This window comes from Theropithecus gelada, chromosome 10, assembly GCF_003255815.1.
Source record: "Theropithecus gelada isolate Dixy chromosome 10, Tgel_1.0, whole genome shotgun sequence".
NCBI lineage: Eukaryota > Metazoa > Chordata > Mammalia > Primates > Cercopithecidae > Theropithecus > Theropithecus gelada.
Window position 1 is genome coordinate 64,891,427 of NC_037678.1, and position 16,945 is coordinate 64,908,371.

General features: G+C 40.6%; 1 protein-coding gene across 1 annotated transcript in view; it reads right to left on the reverse strand.

Annotated features, from left to right (window-relative positions):
• CTNNBL1 (catenin beta like 1) overlaps positions 1 to 16,945 on the reverse strand; it is a 177,890-nt gene that overhangs the window by 119,303 nt on the left and 41,642 nt on the right. The window contains exons 3-4 of the mRNA XM_025398976.1: positions 15,189 to 15,295; positions 5,751 to 5,890 (exon numbers count right to left, since the gene is read on the reverse strand). Of these exons, the coding sequence (XP_025254761.1) occupies positions 5,751 to 5,890; positions 15,189 to 15,295 (247 nt within the window). The remainder of the gene's footprint in view (positions 1 to 5,750; positions 5,891 to 15,188; positions 15,296 to 16,945) is intronic.

Here is a 16,945-nt window from a genome sequence, read left to right on the forward strand (position 1 = left end):
ATGGTCTTTTTCTCCTTCAAAAGCAGCTGGCACAAAGCTACCTAGAATGAAACTGGACAATCCTAGATCAAACTAATATGGAGGAGAAAATGTACTCATTCAACATTTATTAAGTCCTTATTAAATGCCAGTGGGGAGTAATATGCCACAGGGGAAATGTCCAAAGCAGGCTACAACCACCCTAATCTTCCGGGGACATAGATTTCACCTAAAACAAGACCAAAAGTTACATTAATCTGGTACCAGGTTTTGTTTGTTTCAAGTTACATTAAAAGATCCTTCTTCTACATTGCCATTTTGGCACTTTTAACCTAAGGTGTTTATCTTCAGAGCATATTTAATTGGCTCCAAAAAATAAGTGGTTTATCAATACATGTCAAGGAAGTCAGATGACAGATGAGAAAAAGAAGTAAATTCTTCTAAATGTAATTTTAATTCTGGAAATATCAAGACAAATACAGCTCCTAGCAAAATAACAGCTCAAAATACGTAAGTCTTCTTAGACAGTGCTGGCGGGAAAGCAATGGAGCAAATACCAACTGCCTCCCAGTCCAATTAGAAGAAAGCCCCTAAGGAGGCTCAAACCCTTCCCAGCCCTATTCTTGCTCATTAGCACTGGGTCTGCAACACAAGGCACCCTTGACTATTGTACACACCCTCTGGGACAACATGGTGAGTCTCAGTCAGTTTGTTCCACTTTAGTATTCTCAGACCCAGATTACTCAAGTTCAGTTGATCCCTGTTGATCTAAAACACCGATCTCCTTATTTTCCAAATTCCCACAGTAATTCTTCACAAAACTCATTTGACAACTCTGTAAGTTCTCCTGGTTTTCTAGAATCAGAAGAAAACTAAATAGTCATTTGGAAAAGAACAGTGCTAATGACCACTCCCTAAAATTATTCCACACCAAAAAGAGCCGTCCCATCAGCACAATGATCTACTCTGCCACTTACAAATTTTTCCCTGCTTAAATATTAGCATTCAACCCAATGTATTGGTACCTTAAGTTAACATTACAGTGAGACCTCCTTTTCTGTCTCACAAAGGGGTGGAGAGAAAGCAGACTTTGAATAAATTGGGTTCAGGTTACTGGATTTTTTTTATTTTAATTAAAGAATAAGGCATTTAGCTGGGAAGCAGTAGTCATTGTTTTTTTTGTTTGTTTGTTTTTTGTTTTTTTTTAATTAAGCCATGGACCTGATACCTTGATAAATTTGTAGTGACTACATGAGCAGCCAGCAAGACCACATCAGCTTCCATCCATAGTACGAGGAATGGCAATGTCCATCGCAAAGGGAGAGGCTACAAAAATAAACCTGAAATGCATGCTAATCTCCACGTCTGTCAAAAGCTTACCCATCTCCACTCCTCACACCCCCAAGCCAGAGATGACACACACCTTCTCAGGGCTCCAGTCAGTGGTATTTCCTGAGCATACTGCTCCAAACGCACTCTCCACACACACCATGGGGGTGGGGGGTGGGGGTAATTAGAGGGTTTTTCCTTTAAACTGGAGTTATTATTTTTTATTAGCATCCAACACACTTATCATACAAAGGAGGAACCCAGTAAATAACAGTGATCTACCAAAAAGACTTTAGAAGGGACTCCACTAACCACTCAAATTGAGAACATGGCAAGCGACACACAAAAACAGAGTATTTATCCATTTGGCGCCATGTGATTGTTGTTGTGGTTTGTTTGTTTGTTTCCCTTTTATTCCTCCTTGTTCCTTTGGGCCAGTGGAGTAAATCTGGCTTAAAGCAGTCCACAAAAATGGATTTTTTAGCAATACTTTAATATCTTTAAATGTACTTTTGGTTTTATTTTTCCATAGAAACACTCTAAAAGGTTCACAAGAAAGGAGCTCTAAACACGTTTAATGATTTACTTTAAAGGAAAAAGTGTTTAAAAAGCATTATTTTGAAAAGGCAGCAGCTGCTGGGTTCCACCTTCTGCTCCCTCCGACTGCATTTAGAGTAATCCTCCAAAACCATGTGAAGTGTGTGCTCCCCACCCCCAAGATATGCTCTCCACAGATCAGAATCCATTCTGCAGCCAACCGATGGCTGGGCTCCAGCCTCTCAAGGGGGCAGATGAGGCACAGAAGCGCTGACAAGCCCTCACCAGCAGCAGTGATGCAGAGCGCCAGAATAAACTCTGAAGCTGCTTCTCACGGTTGAAAGGATGAGGCACAAGCTGTTTTCTCACATCCTCTGCCTCTTAAGGTTACAACAAACCAGCCTCTGATCCAATTAAAATCCCTACAGTTTATGTTTTCGCAGAGGAGGACAAAGCAAAGATGACCGGTGCTTGCTGGGAACATAACCAGCCATGTATGGTCTTGGTTGATAAATGAAGAGTTAAAAAAGATTAAAAATTTAAGTCATGACTGCCATGAAATTGTTTATTCATGGTAAGGTGTTTTGGGCAGTTACAGCTGTACAACACTAAATTGTTAACAACCGTTTCCTGAAGAAAGATTTCCATTATAGATCACAGATAAGACAAGCAGCAGAGTGCAATGTTGCAGGGAGAGCAACGTTCCGACCAACAGAGGATATGGTAGATGCAAGTCAAGAGGACCTACCCTTTCCTGAAATCACTTTCAAGAAAAATCGTACTTTGAGGAGGATGACATTTACCCTAATTGCTGCCTCTAATTAAAATTAAGGTAATTAAAAAAATTTCAAATGCACTTTAAATTTGATGTAAGACATAATTAAAAATCAGATTTTAAAAAATATCATTAGGGCAGTTGGGTGCAGGTTGGCACACAAGAGGAAAAAAAAAAACAGTTTAGCTCTCAGAAAACAGGAGGGAAATGGCAATCTGTCAAAGTTATTATAGGGGGATGTGTTTTTTCCCTTTTTAAAGACCAGAACTTAACAACTTGGAACATCTGTGCCCTTGCCTTTCCCAAATATGCCGATGTCGAGCAGCGTTTTTTTGTGTGTCAGTCTTCTCCCCAGCAGGAGCCAGGCTGGTGAATCAGCAAAATGTCAGTATCTTCCAAAAGCTGTTACTATTATTTTGAGTTAGCAGGAATAGAAAAAAGAATGAGAGTGGTGTTTCCAGAAAGAAAATAAGTCATTTCTGTACTAATACACAGGGTAACAGGTGACCATGCGACTCTGTCAGCAATGTCGTAAATCCCACAGGAAGACTCGAGGTGCACTGGAGGAACACTGGACTGAAAATCACAGACCTGGAGTGCCCGTCTTAACCTCAAGTTAGCTGTCCAACATCCGGACCTCACACTTGTCACTAAGTAAAAACAAACAAGGTGCTCAGCTAAGTCCTCTCTAAGGTCTGATCAGATTCCGAAATCTACCCTTCTGTAGGTGAACTGAAATGTGAAGTAACAACTAGAACTCGTAGTCTCTGAATCTGTGAAGATCATTAGTGCCCTGAATAGAGCTAGGCGTATGGCAGTTACCTGCCGAAGAAGGAATGTTTATATCCCCCCACAGATTCATATGTTGAAGCCTATCCCCAATGTGATGGTACCTGGAGGTGGGGCCCTCGGGATTAGTGTCCTAAAAAGAGACCCAGCGAGCTCCCTCACTCCTTCCACCATGTGAGGATGCAGTGAGAAAACAGCTATCTAAGAACCTGGAAGCAGACCCTCACCAGATACCAAAACTGCTGGTGCCTTGGTCTTGAACTTCCCAGCCTCTAGAACTGTAAGAAATAAATTTTTGTTGTTTATGAGCCACCCAAGTTCACGGTATTTTGTTATAGCAGCCCAAACAGACCAAGATAATGCCCAATATATATTTACTGACTGATGCTACTTGAGCAACCAGCACAGCTTATGGTTCCCAAGGGCCTAGCACAGTGCCTGGTACATCATGAGCACTCACAGCAGGTCTACTGAGTGAAATTTCATGAGACCATGTACTGAGCTCACTCAGCAACAAGTTAACTAACTAGGGTCCTTATACAACCCAGAACCCCACAGCGAACCCTGGTGAACAAAGTCATAAATCTGGGAGCTAACAGATCAATTCTTGATGCTATCTAACATTACATGAAGCATCAGAAATGTCTTAAGACAGTCCTTCAAGAAGCCTGCATTAAAATTATTCACTGATTTATTTCTATGAGAATTATCAGCCAGGCAAGAACTTAGTCAGACACGCTCTCAGGAGAGAGATTACCAGAAAGATGAAAATAACATGAAGCAGCAGCAGATTCCCTGTGAATATCACTCAAGCAGACTAACTTCATTTGTCTCTTACCTTTGGAAATCTGGATTTAAACAGAACAACTACTAGAAGAGAATTTGGTTTAATGAACATAACCCTGTCCACAGACACATCAAAAGCCTTTGCAATAAAGCTACAGCACATCTGATAGCCAAGATAAAGTATAAAATGGTTTTGGAAGTCACGATTCAGATTCAGTGACAAGTAACATTTACTAAGTGCCTACTACGTATCAGGAACTGTGCTCAGCATTTATACACTCCTTCGATCCTCTCAGTAACATGGAAAGCTACTCCAGAGGCTGAGGCAAAATCACTTGAGGCCAGGAGTTTGAGTCCAGCCTGGGGAACATTGCAAGACCCATCTCCAAAAAATAAAATAAAATAAAATAAAAATTAGCTAGGATGGTGGCATGCACTTGTAGTCCCTCCTCAGGAGGCTAAGGAGTAGGATCACTTAAGCCTAGGAGTTTGAGGCTGTAGTAAGTTATGATTATGCCACTGCACTTCAGTCAGGGTGACAAAGCAAGACCCTGTCTCTAAAAACAAATAAAAATAACACTGAAAGACAAAAATTATTAACTCTACCTGTGCAAAGAATACAAGCTGTGGAGGGGCACCATCTTTCACACAAAAATGAGGCTGAGAGTCAAACCTAGATTGTCTCTTTAGGCCTAACATGCAATCAACAAATATTAAATGTTATTTATTATGTGTTGTACCCAGTCTTTTTTTTTTTTTTTTTTTTTTGAGATGGAGTCTCACTCACTTTGCTGCCCAGGGTAGAGTACAGCGGCATGATCTCGGCTCACTGCAACCTCTGCCTCCTAGGTTCAAGAGATTTTCCTGCCTCAGCCTCTCGAGTAGCTGGAACTACCAGTGTGCACCACCACGTCCCGCTAATTTTTATTTTTATATTTTTAGAGATGGGATTTTGCCATGTTGGCCAGGGTGGTCTCAAACTCCTGACCTTAAGTAATCCAACCACCTTGGCCTCCCAAAGTGTTGGGATTACAGGCACAAGCCACCACAGCCAGCCTCGCTTTTAGGAACTGGAAATATAGGAATGAACAAAACAGAATAGCTCCCCTGTCCTCCTGGACATCCAAATGTGCTTTCTACCACGGTTCACTACCTTCTCTAGTCTCAACTCCACTGGACCATCAGTTAGCAGAAAGATGCCTAAATTAACAGATTCAAATCTGTCTGGCTTTGCCCCCATAAGGGGCCTTCCAATCCACATCCTAAAAAGTAAAGCTGTTAATGTATGAACAAATACATCACGATTAATTCTAGTACTAATAAGAGCAAATAGGACAATTAAGGATTGCCCAAGATTTGCAAGATTTGTTAAGAGAGAAAAACCAGATTTTCAAATGAGTAAAAAGCACTGTGTGTTTCAAGATAGAAGATAATTAGAATGGAAACAGAACATCAGATTTTACAGCACACATCTACAAAGAGAGACAGGAGGGAGAGTAAATAGCACTTCCCCACCATGTTAGCTTTCCTACTGAGGTCAGATCTGAAAGGATATCTGTATTATCATGTCCAAGCAAGCCGAGAAGCGACTGTACGGCATTCAGCTCCACCAGAAGGTGGTACAGGTCTGGCATGGTGGCCACCACGTGCATCTCCTGAATGATGTCATTTAGGTCCAGCTCGGATTCCATGAACCTAGGAGGGAAAACAAGACATCATTAGAAGTAAAGGAGCACTATCAGCAATGAGGAGCAAACAGCAATAATCTAGACAACAAGACGATCTGTCAAAGTGTCTACAACAGACCAACCAAGAAGTACACTCATCCAAACACCATACTGTCACACAATTTCCTTGGGAAATCGATTTCCTCATTACAAAAATCAATCTTGGATTCAGATCTCATTACAGGGTTCCCTTACTCCTGCAGTCACAGGCTGCCTTTCAGAGGCTCCCAAAGCATTTTGTAGCACTAAACGATCTGCCCACCAGTCCTATAGATTAGCTACCATTACCCCTTGGTGTGGCAATTCACTCTGTTGCCCTGAACACAGTTATCCTACTACCCATCCAAAAAGGGTTTCTCTTACTTCCCACTTCAGATCAAGGGCCAGTTACTCCCCTTACCCAAAGGAAGATAAGATTTTCTGTATCTAAAAATACCCTCCCTCTCCCTCCTCTTTGGAGCTGATTCAGAGGCAGATACCAAAGAAAAGCAGACCTAGTCTCTGGCATTCTACAATCACCACCAACTTTACACAGCATGATACTTTACTCACATTTCTACACCTGAACCTTTCAACAAACCTACGCCCAGGCGCTAAGAACAGAACTACTTTGCATTCACGCTGCATGCCCTCCCCCGGTGTTTGACATATAAGAAATGCCGATTAAGCCTTGGATGAACAAGACAGGAGGGTTTGTTCTGAGATGGAAATGAGCTAATCTGGCGTAAGGCAATTGAACAATACCCGACTGAGAGTGACTGAGAGGAAGCAGTTTTTAAACTGACTCTGGAGTCAGACTATCTGGGTATGAACCTGGCTTAGCCACCTACTTAGCCTCTCTATGCCTCGGTTTCTTCTGTAAATAGGGACAATAATGTTACCTGTCTCACAGGGCCGCTGTAAGGAGTAAATGAGTAAGGACATATAAAGCACTGAGAACAATGTCTAGCATAAAAAAGCACTATGTAAGTATTTGTTCTCTTTACTATTGCTGCTACTATTACTGTAATATGTCTATCTTCTCTTCTCAAAAGTAAACTTCTTAAAGACAGGAACTATATCTTTGTCTCTTATATCCACAGACGCCTACTGAATTAAATCGAGGGCGCAAAGAAAAGCGACACAAACAGGGACTCTTGAAGTCACACAGGATTCATCAACTTCCAGATGCTGTCGGTCTGGGTAGATACAGCTTCTCCAAAAATCTGAAGTCAGTAAGGAACAAAATCTAGAGACTTAGAATTCTTTAAAACATGTCCATATTTTAGACAACATCTATTATTGTTTTTCTACATTAGTATTTTTAATTATATGCTTATATATTTTTTCCCAGTTATAATATACTTCTAGTAGAAAACCAGGGAAAGAAAAGCAAGCCCTCAAAAACGTAAACAAATCATCCATAAGCCTACTAACCAAAAATAACCATTGAAAATACTCTGTATGTTTAAGCCTTTTTCTCAACTCACAGACCTTTAAATTCTATTTTAGTGTATGATACAAGGCAAAGATCTAACTTTATTTTCTGTGAATGTTTGACCAACTGCTTTAATACCATGTATGTTTGCCTGTATGTTTAAGTCATTTTTCTCAACTCACAGACTTTACCCCACAAAAGTAAGCCTACATAGTATATAGTTCTATATTCAATTTTTGCTGTTGTTGTTAATATAGGCTAAATAATTCCCCTTATCATTATTCTACTACAATAGGATAAGCCAATACCTGACAAACTGCTATAGGTCCTTCTCCTTCTACACAGCAAAATCCCTCACTCACCACAGCACTCTTCCCTGCTCAGCTGACATGGCTGGCCTCAGAATCCTTCTCAACACAGTGTTCCAAGAACAGACTATGAATCAATCACAGGCTGGGTGTGGCAGATTAAGCTTATCTACAATCCCTGTTCTAAATCATAAATTAATGGCCACATAGTATTCCCTTGAGTAGATATACTGTGATTTAACTAACCAATCCCCCTTTGTCAGGCATTCAGATAATTTCCAATTTTTTTTCCCTTTAACAAATGACACTAAGATGTATATGCATTCCTAATTATTTTGTTAGGATAAATTCCCAGGAAGGAAAGGGCCAAGTCAAAGAGTATGAATGACTTAAATAGATTTTGATGTATTTTGCCAGAAAGTACCAATAGCACATGAAGTGCCTGTTTCCCCTTACCCTCTTCACAAAGAGTATTTCCTCCAATTTGAGATAGAAAAGAAAATTCATTTTGTATTTTACATTTCTGATAGTAAGATGGTTAACATTCTTGTAATGTTTACTATTTGTATTTATCCTTTGCCCATTCCTGTTAGGAGGCTCATTTTGTTTATAGATTTATAAACACTGTATATTAAGGAAATTAATCTCTATTCTATGCTGCAAAAAAATAAAGTGCCCTTTAATTTGTACATTGTGCTTTTTGATATAAAGGCTTTTTTTTCCTTTTGACATAAAGGTTTTAAAAAGTTCAAGTAGCAAAATCTTTGCCTTTATGAACTCTATTTTACATATATCCTGAGCAAAACATTTTCTATGCTAAAAGAAGATATATTTTATGGTGTACTTTTATGTTTATATATTTAAATATTTAATCCATCTGAAATTTATTTTAGTGTATTGATACAGGGCACGGATCTAACTTTATTTTCTGCAGATATTTGGCCAAGTGCTCCAATACCATAATCTATCCTTTCCCCACAGATTTAAAAAAATGTCATCTATCATACACTAAATTTTAATCTGTACTTTAATCTGTTTCTGGGCTCTTCACTCCATTTCATTGATTCGTCTGTGAATTTCTGAGTCAGGACTACACTTTCACATTGTTATAGCTTTATAGTATGTTTTATGTCTGTTGCTGCAAAACACTCCCTTGTTGTTTTTATCTTTTAGTGTTTCCTTGCCTGTTCTCACTTATTATTCCAAGTAAATTTCATAATTATTTTAGCAAGATTTTCCCCCAATACCTTTTTTTTAAGAAGCTCCCTTCTCTGCTTGCAAATAGATTTTTTTTTTCAGATCACTTGAAGTGTGGAAGCTAAATCAGAATCATGACTCAGTAAGGCTGGTGCAGAAAGATTCAAATAGTCCATGGGCCAGGAGATCTATATAATCCTTGAACCCAAAGGCCTCAACAAACCTCTAAGGCTTATTTGCCTTATGTGAATGTGTATATACAAGATTTCTGGAGAACAACCTGACAAAAGGTTTTTCCAGTTCACTTGGAAGAACCGGCAAGGGAGACTGGGCACTAAACAGTAAAAAACAAAATCATGCTGAGTGCAGGATAAGATCTGGTGATTTGGGTGATCAACAGCCAACGTGATGGCTCATGCCTGTAATCCTAGCACTCTGGGAGGCCAAGGTGGGCGGGTCGCCCAAGGTCGGGAGTTTGAGACCTGCCTGGCCAACACAGTGAAACCCCATTGCTACTAAAAACACAAAAATTAGCCAGGTGTGGTGGTGCACACTCGTAATCCCAGCTACTTGAGAAGCTGAGGCAGGAGAATTGCTTGAACCTGGGAGGCAGAGGTTGCAGTGAGCTAACATCGTGCCACTGCACTCCAGCCTGGGCGATGCAGCGAGACTCTGTCTCAAAAAAAAAAAAAAAAAAGTGAAAGACTGTCAGTCACCTGCAGGGGTCTGTGCTTAGTCCTGTTTAGATCAAGTATTTTATTATTACTTTTTAATCAATAACATGAGCAAAGATATATAAAAGGCAAAACGAAAAAATGTTATATGACACAAAGCTTAAAGAGACAGTAAGCACAGCAGCTGACAGAATCAATTCAAAAGTTCCTGACAGGCAATAATAATGTGCCAAATCTAACCAAAGGAAAATTACCTGGGATCCACACAGAAAACTGCAGGGAACCAAAAAGTCAAGTACAAATGTGAAGGCTGGGAGAGATACAGTTTCATAAGGGCACATGTGTTTCTTTCCGAACTTGATGGCTTTAGTGAACCATAACTGTGACACAAATCAGAACATGAGACAGTTCTGCCAGAGACAATTCCTTATTCATCTCTGGACATCCAGCACCTGACGCAGGCCTTGGTCCAACACAGAAACTTGGGAGATGCCTGTAAATGGGGGCACAGATGAAAACAGCTGCTACAAGGTGGTTTTAGGGTACTTAAAAGAGAACAATACAGAGTTACACTGATTTAATGACCCTAAAACTTCATGACATCTGTTCAAGGAACCATCTTTTAGGAGGGATGTGGAAACCAATTCAGGGAAATGACCAAGAGTCTAAGGAGTCTAGATAGATTTCATATACGAATTTGTTGAAATGCTTTCTCATTCTGAGTTGAAATTTTAAGAGCCAAAGATGCCAAATGATGGAATAGCTTTCTTTGGAAAGTTAGATCCTTCTCACTGGGATAGTTAATAAAGGGTAACATTAAAAAAAAAAAAAAAAAACCAAGAGTTAGATGGTAGAATAGACTGTGCTTCTCAAGTTCCTTCCAACTTTGAGACTCTTCTTCCAAATATGGTCTCAACCCAATGCTTTTAAGTTCAGGAAGTCAGAAAATTATCAAAACAAAACAAACAAGCAGAGAATAAAATTGCAAGCAGGGAAATACTACAAAAATATACTGGGTCCAGTGTTACGTGAGTAACAAGATATCGTGAGAAATGCTGGACTTGGGAATGAGATTGACCTGGGTCATACTCCCAGCCATGCTATTTACTAGATGTGTGGCCATGAACAGTGAATTGACAAATATTTACTGGGCACATACTAGGTGCCAGTCATTGTGTTAGGCACTGAGGATATAACAGATAAAATAATCCCAGTTTCTGGCCTCCATCAAATATAAATAATCTATTACAAACAATTAATTATAAGGGTGTCTGGCACTACCCAAGAGAAGTGTCACTGGAACACAGAGTGTGGTGTCCCAACCTGATCAAGGAAGACACAGAATATTAACTAACTTATTGCTAGACCCTGATTTCCTTATCTTCCTAAACTATAGTGAGCATTAAAAGAGATAATATATATACAGTGCCTAATAATAGCTGGCATATAGTAAGTACTCAATGAATCTATGTACCCTCAAGTTTGTTATGCTGTCACAGTTGTCTTCTGTTTTGCCTGACCAAGCACAGCCTACTCAGGAGCCTATTCATTTAAAGCACACACTACTATTTGCAGAGAACTGTCTTTAGGAATTAGGCATACTTTCAGCAATAGATGACTCACAGCTGGGGGAAAGGATCAAGTTAGAGGTGACGGGAAAGCAATAGAGCAACATATTAAAACAGTAACCCAGGCTGAGATGGGGTCATCGATTCCATCTGATATGACAGAGAATATTTTCCTAGCCTGCCCATGTGCATTTGCTTCAGACCAGCAGGATATTCTCCTTCAACCACAGGGGTGAATATCAGCAAATGACCAGCAAAGCTCAAAAACACTGGGAAAGCTGCAGAAATTGACAAGTCCTAAATGCAATCACTGGTGGGGAAACATGATGCTCCCTCCATCGAACTAAATCAGCAGTTCTCAAAGTGTAGTCCCTAGGACCCCAGGATGGGGTAGTGGGGTGGCTGGAGATCCTTTCAGAGAACTATAAGATCAAAACTATTTTATAATATATCTCAGACACCATTTGCCTTTTTCACTCTCATTCTCTCAGGAGTGTACAATGGAGCTTTCTGAAGGGCTACATGACATGATGACATCATTGCCCTGATGGCTAATGAAATGTGTGCTTGTCTACTCTTGTATTTTCCAGAATTTTCTAAGCACTTTGGGATATTCCATAATTTAAGAGTACAAGGAGATCCTGAGACCAAAAAGGTTGAAAATCAGTAAACTAAGTAAATCTGTCCTTGCAAAAATAAAGAGAAGAACAATTAAAGGACTTTCTAGGGAAACAGCACACTCCAGTCAAGGTGGTGTTTGGGAGAAAGATTGCACGGTGCAAACTGGAGGCTGCATAAGGAGAACTGTCAACTGAATCTGAAATGCAGTCCAATGAAGAGAGGCATTTTTGGGTACGCGATCAAAATGACAATTGGATATATGGGAAAATAAATTTGAATGTTTCTGATCTCAACCGGAAAGTTTCATCCGAATACGCTCTAGCAATTTTCATCTTAATTGCACCTCGCTGATCTAGAGAATTATGAAAGACACTGCACCAGTAAGAATTCAAGAACTCAAGGTTAAAACACAAGGTAGTTTCCTAACTGCTTTTTGACAGGAAAAAAAAGTTCTTTATGCATAATTTCAATTTTCATATGTTCAATTCTAAAACTAAAATATTGCATGCATTGTCTGAATCAAAAACACTACTGATTTTTTAAAATAAAATCACACTGTCTTAAAACCAGTTAATGAACTGTAACACTAAGTACCTAAGATGTAGATGGTAAACATAACCTGCAGAAACTCTGCTCCATATTGACAGACGTGTATCTACCAAGTGGGCAAAGGAAATACCGGTGTTCAAAGAAGTAAGCTGAATTTCTTACATTTCCCGTGTTATTAACCTGCAGCATAGCTTCTTCATAATGTATCCTTAGGTTCAAGCAATGGGGACGTAATAAAGACAACAGGCACTACATAAGCTCTCTTATGCTTATTAAGCACCTACAGCAAGGCAAGTACTGTGGTAGGCACTAGAGACAAACAAGACACAGTTCATCTCCTAAAAGGAACAGAGTATAATGCAAGAACCACTGAGTACAGAAATAACAACAAAATAAATGGCAAAGATGTTAAAGACTGATCACACGCATTGTGGGCAAGAACACAAGAAAAGAGATGCTGCTGCTGGAGGAGAATTTAAAAATAGAGTGAGAAAATTAGCAGTAGCCATCATTAAAATGTACATACCCTTCAATCCGGGAATTCAAAATTTACGTATCTATCCTACGGAAACATATGCACACAAAGACACATGTACAAGTAGGTACACTATAGCATTCTTCATAAAAGTCAATATTTAAAATAATCAAATGTCCATCAATAGAAAATAATTAAATAAGTCATGGTATTTCCAAACCATGAAATACTATGCACCAGTTAAAAAAACACAAGGTAGACATGCCTGTACTACCATGGACAGATCTGTTATATGACCCAAAAGATCAAGGTGCAGAATATGTACAATGTGATTTGAGTAGAAACAAATACATTCGCATAATTAACTGTTCACAAGGTTCCTCTAGGCAGAGGAATAGAAAGAGGTCACAGCAGTGAAGGAGAACTTTCATTTTTCACTCTACTCATGTACCACTGGTATTTTCAGAATGACAATCTATTCATGCATTACTCGTGCAATTACACACACACACACAAACACACACACACACAGTGCTCCTGTATGGTGGAGATCAGTACAAAACCTGAAAGGACTCTGGTGCTGGGCAAGCTGGGCCCTGCTCTATTAATAGCTATTCCTACTATCAAAGAGGGCTGTGGCCCTAGGCCCAGTAACCACATTCTCCCCACCCTGCCTTCTCTTTTTTTTTTTTTTTTTTTTTTTGAGACGAAGTCTCGCTCTGTCGCCCAGGCTGGAGTGCAGTGGCCGGATCTCAGCTCACTGCAAGCTCCGCCTCCCGGGTTTACGCCATTCTCCTGCCTCAGCCTCCCGAGCAGCTGGGATTACAGGCGCCCGCCACCTCGCCCGGCTAGTTTTTTTGTATTTTTTAGTAGAGACGGGGTTTCACCGTGTTAGCCAGGATGGTCTCGATCTCCTGACCTCGTGATCCGCCCGCCTCGGCCTCCCAAAGTGCTGGGATTACAGGCTTGAGCCACCGCGCCCGGCCCCCTGCCTTCTCATTCACAGCATAGGGACAACACAGTTGACCACGTTGGCCTCACTAGGTTGCCATGAAGACTCTGTGCCCTCTGACACCTCTGGGCCTTTGTTCATGCTCCTCATATTGCCTGGCATGCCTTTCTGTGTTCTTTTCTGCCTAATAAAAATGAATCTTCAAGGCTCAACTCAACTACTATCTTTTCTGTGACGCCCTCAATAGCCCCCAACTTGGTATATACTGTTTCTTCTTCTAAGCACCCACAGAACTCTGCTCATATCTCTTTTCAAGTGTCTGTTTCCTTCTACCTTGCCTTTATAGTCAGTCTCCCTAGTAACCTATAAACTTGAGTGCAAAGACTGTACTACTCAACTGTTAATTGCCTGGGGGCCTTGGGCATATTAAGATTCATTAAAATTGTATATCCTGGGAGGGACAAAGATAGGGAGAGAAAGAGAGGTTTAGAACATTAAAACTGTATAAATGTGAAAGTCCCCTTGGTTAGGATTCAAGACAGACTGAAAGATGCCAGATTCCTCATATCAGCACCTCACAGTGCACCAAGGTGCTAGTGCAGTAAAACTCACGTTAACTGTCATCTCATGGGCACCTACTATGTGCCAGGTACTAAGCTAAACACTTACCATTATTCTCCTTTCATCTTCATACAACTCTGTGAGGAAGGCATTATTTCCTTATACAGATGAGACACCCAAGGCTAAGAAAGGGGAAGTGACTTATTCAAAGGCATGTGTGTATCACACCAATATTTGTCAAACTTCAGAGTCTTTGACATGATCTCCACAGTAAAGCTATCACTAATGGCAGGCACGATCAGTCGTCTTTGGGCATTGAAAAGAATAATGCAGGAGAGTTAACATAGCAGGGCTGATCTTGAAAAGGGCTGGCTTACAAGGCTGGCCCTAGGCTGGCAGCCAGGAACTTGGCTTTTGAAATGTTCCCTAAGTGATAAGGTTGCTGCTTTGTCAGCCCAGGGCACTGAACAGCTGCTTTCCTTCCAGAAGCCTACAATTTTGTTAGTTATTACTGGCAGAAAATGCCTACATGACCAGTCCTCCATAAAAACCCTGAACTCAGAGTCTCAATCAAATGGTCTTCCCTGGACAGCATCACTGCACACATGTTGATGCGTTTCACTGCTGAAGAAAGAAGCATGTCTGTATGATCCCACCCACTGGGAAGGAGAAAACATAGGAAGCCTGTATCTGAATTTCTCCAGACGCCACCTGATGTTGTGTTTCTCCCTTGCTGATCCTGTTGTGTGCCCTGTGTAATAAACCACAGCCCTGAGTATCACTGACTTTGAGTCCTAGGAGTCCTTTTAGTGACTTCCCAAACATGGAGGTCATCCTGGGATTCCTGGCCCAAATCACAAAAGCCAAAACAAACCAAACCCAAAACAAAAGTAGCCAACGAAACGCCACAGAGGAGACAGGGTGTCAGTAGAACAGAACCTTACTTCTCTGGATTGTCTGGAAACTTAATCCGCAATTCTTGGTTTTTATATGATCTCTTTTCAAATGTGAGGATCATTTTCTTCACTGAGCTTTCATCCAATGGCTCCTCCTGGTACAAAGAGACAAATGCAACAACTTCAGTCCCCAGGGGTTTCACATTCACTGTCACTACTTTCCGGTGGCTCTTATACCCCACCTCACTCTGCCATTGATCTTTCTGGGTTAAATGTACAGTACACACCTTTCTTTCTGAGATGGAGTCTCGCTCTGTCGCCCAGGCTGGAGTGCAGTGGTACGATCTCACCTCACTGCAACCTCCACCTCCCAGGTTCAAGCAATTCTCCTGCCTCAGCTTCCTGAGTAGCTGGGACTACAGGCACACGCCACCACACCTGGCTAATTTTTTTTTGTATTTTCAGTAGAGACGGGGTTTCACTGTGTTAGCCAGGATGGTCTCGATCTCCTGACCTCATGATCCACCCACCTCAGCCTCCCAAAGTGCTGGGATTACACGTGTGAGCCACAGTGCCCGGCCACAGTACACACTTTATCTCCCCAATTACAATGAGGAGTAAGGGCCTGTAATCACATGCTTCTTTTTGTGTATATCACTTTCGATGTCTCACATAATGCCCACTATCTGTAACACAGGAAATTCAGCTTGAGGTGTTAAACACTGACTGGGCACTTCGGCACTTCAGCACTTCAGGAGGCCAAGATGGGTGGATCACCTGAGGTCAGGAGTTTAAGACCAGCCTGGCCAACATGGCAAAACCGTATCTCTACTAAAAATACAGGCACACGCCTGTAGTTCCAGTTACTCAGGAGGTTGAGGCACAAGAATCACTCGAACCCCGGAAGCGGAGGTTGCCGAGATTGTGCCACTGCACTCCAGCCTGGGTGACAAAGGGAGACTCCGTCTCAAAAAAAAAAAAAAAGAAAAGGTGTTAAAGACTCACTCATTCAACAAACATTTCTTGAGCACACTGTATGGCACAGAGTAAGCAACAATATTAGATAATATTATTACACATTTACCTTGTCTTCCTTTGCTATACATGTAAGATAAGACTGAAAGGTTTAAAAGAATTGTTTAAGGTCAAACTCTGGGACAGTGACAGTGACCCTTAATCTTTTCCTACAGCAGAAGTTGGCAAACTGCAGCCCATGAGCCAAATCCAACCTACTGCCTGTTTTTGTACAGTGCGTTAACTAAGAATGGTTGTTAATTAGCTACAGTCACTGCTTAGCATTTCTTATATATTACTTTGCCTGGTCCTTACTAGATGCTGAGAAGGAATTCAGACAGGTACTTTGAATCCTGAAGTAGCATCAAGAATTTAGTAACCCTGCCTAGAGAATGCAGAAAAAAGCTAGTAGACCATACAGAATTTTCTGGCTTCATACATTGGAATAATACCTATGAAAGCAAATAAAATGAATATTTGAAAACTAAATCATTTTTTCTCCAAAAAATCTACACTAAAATTTCATACATTTTATCTTCAGTTTACCTTCCAGTTTAAATTAGTGTGCTGCAATGCACCCTGCTTCTCTCAATACTATTCCAACACAAAGCTTCACAGCTTTGTAGTCATTGACCATAACTCACACCTAAAAGCGATAAAGAAACTGCTATTAAGAGAACCTGAAATAGATCCTTTTGGAAAGCACTGAATCATTCCATAATTTTATAAGTACTCAAAAATGTTAGCTATTATTCTATTATTAAATTTCTATTTCCACATATTGGGCTTTA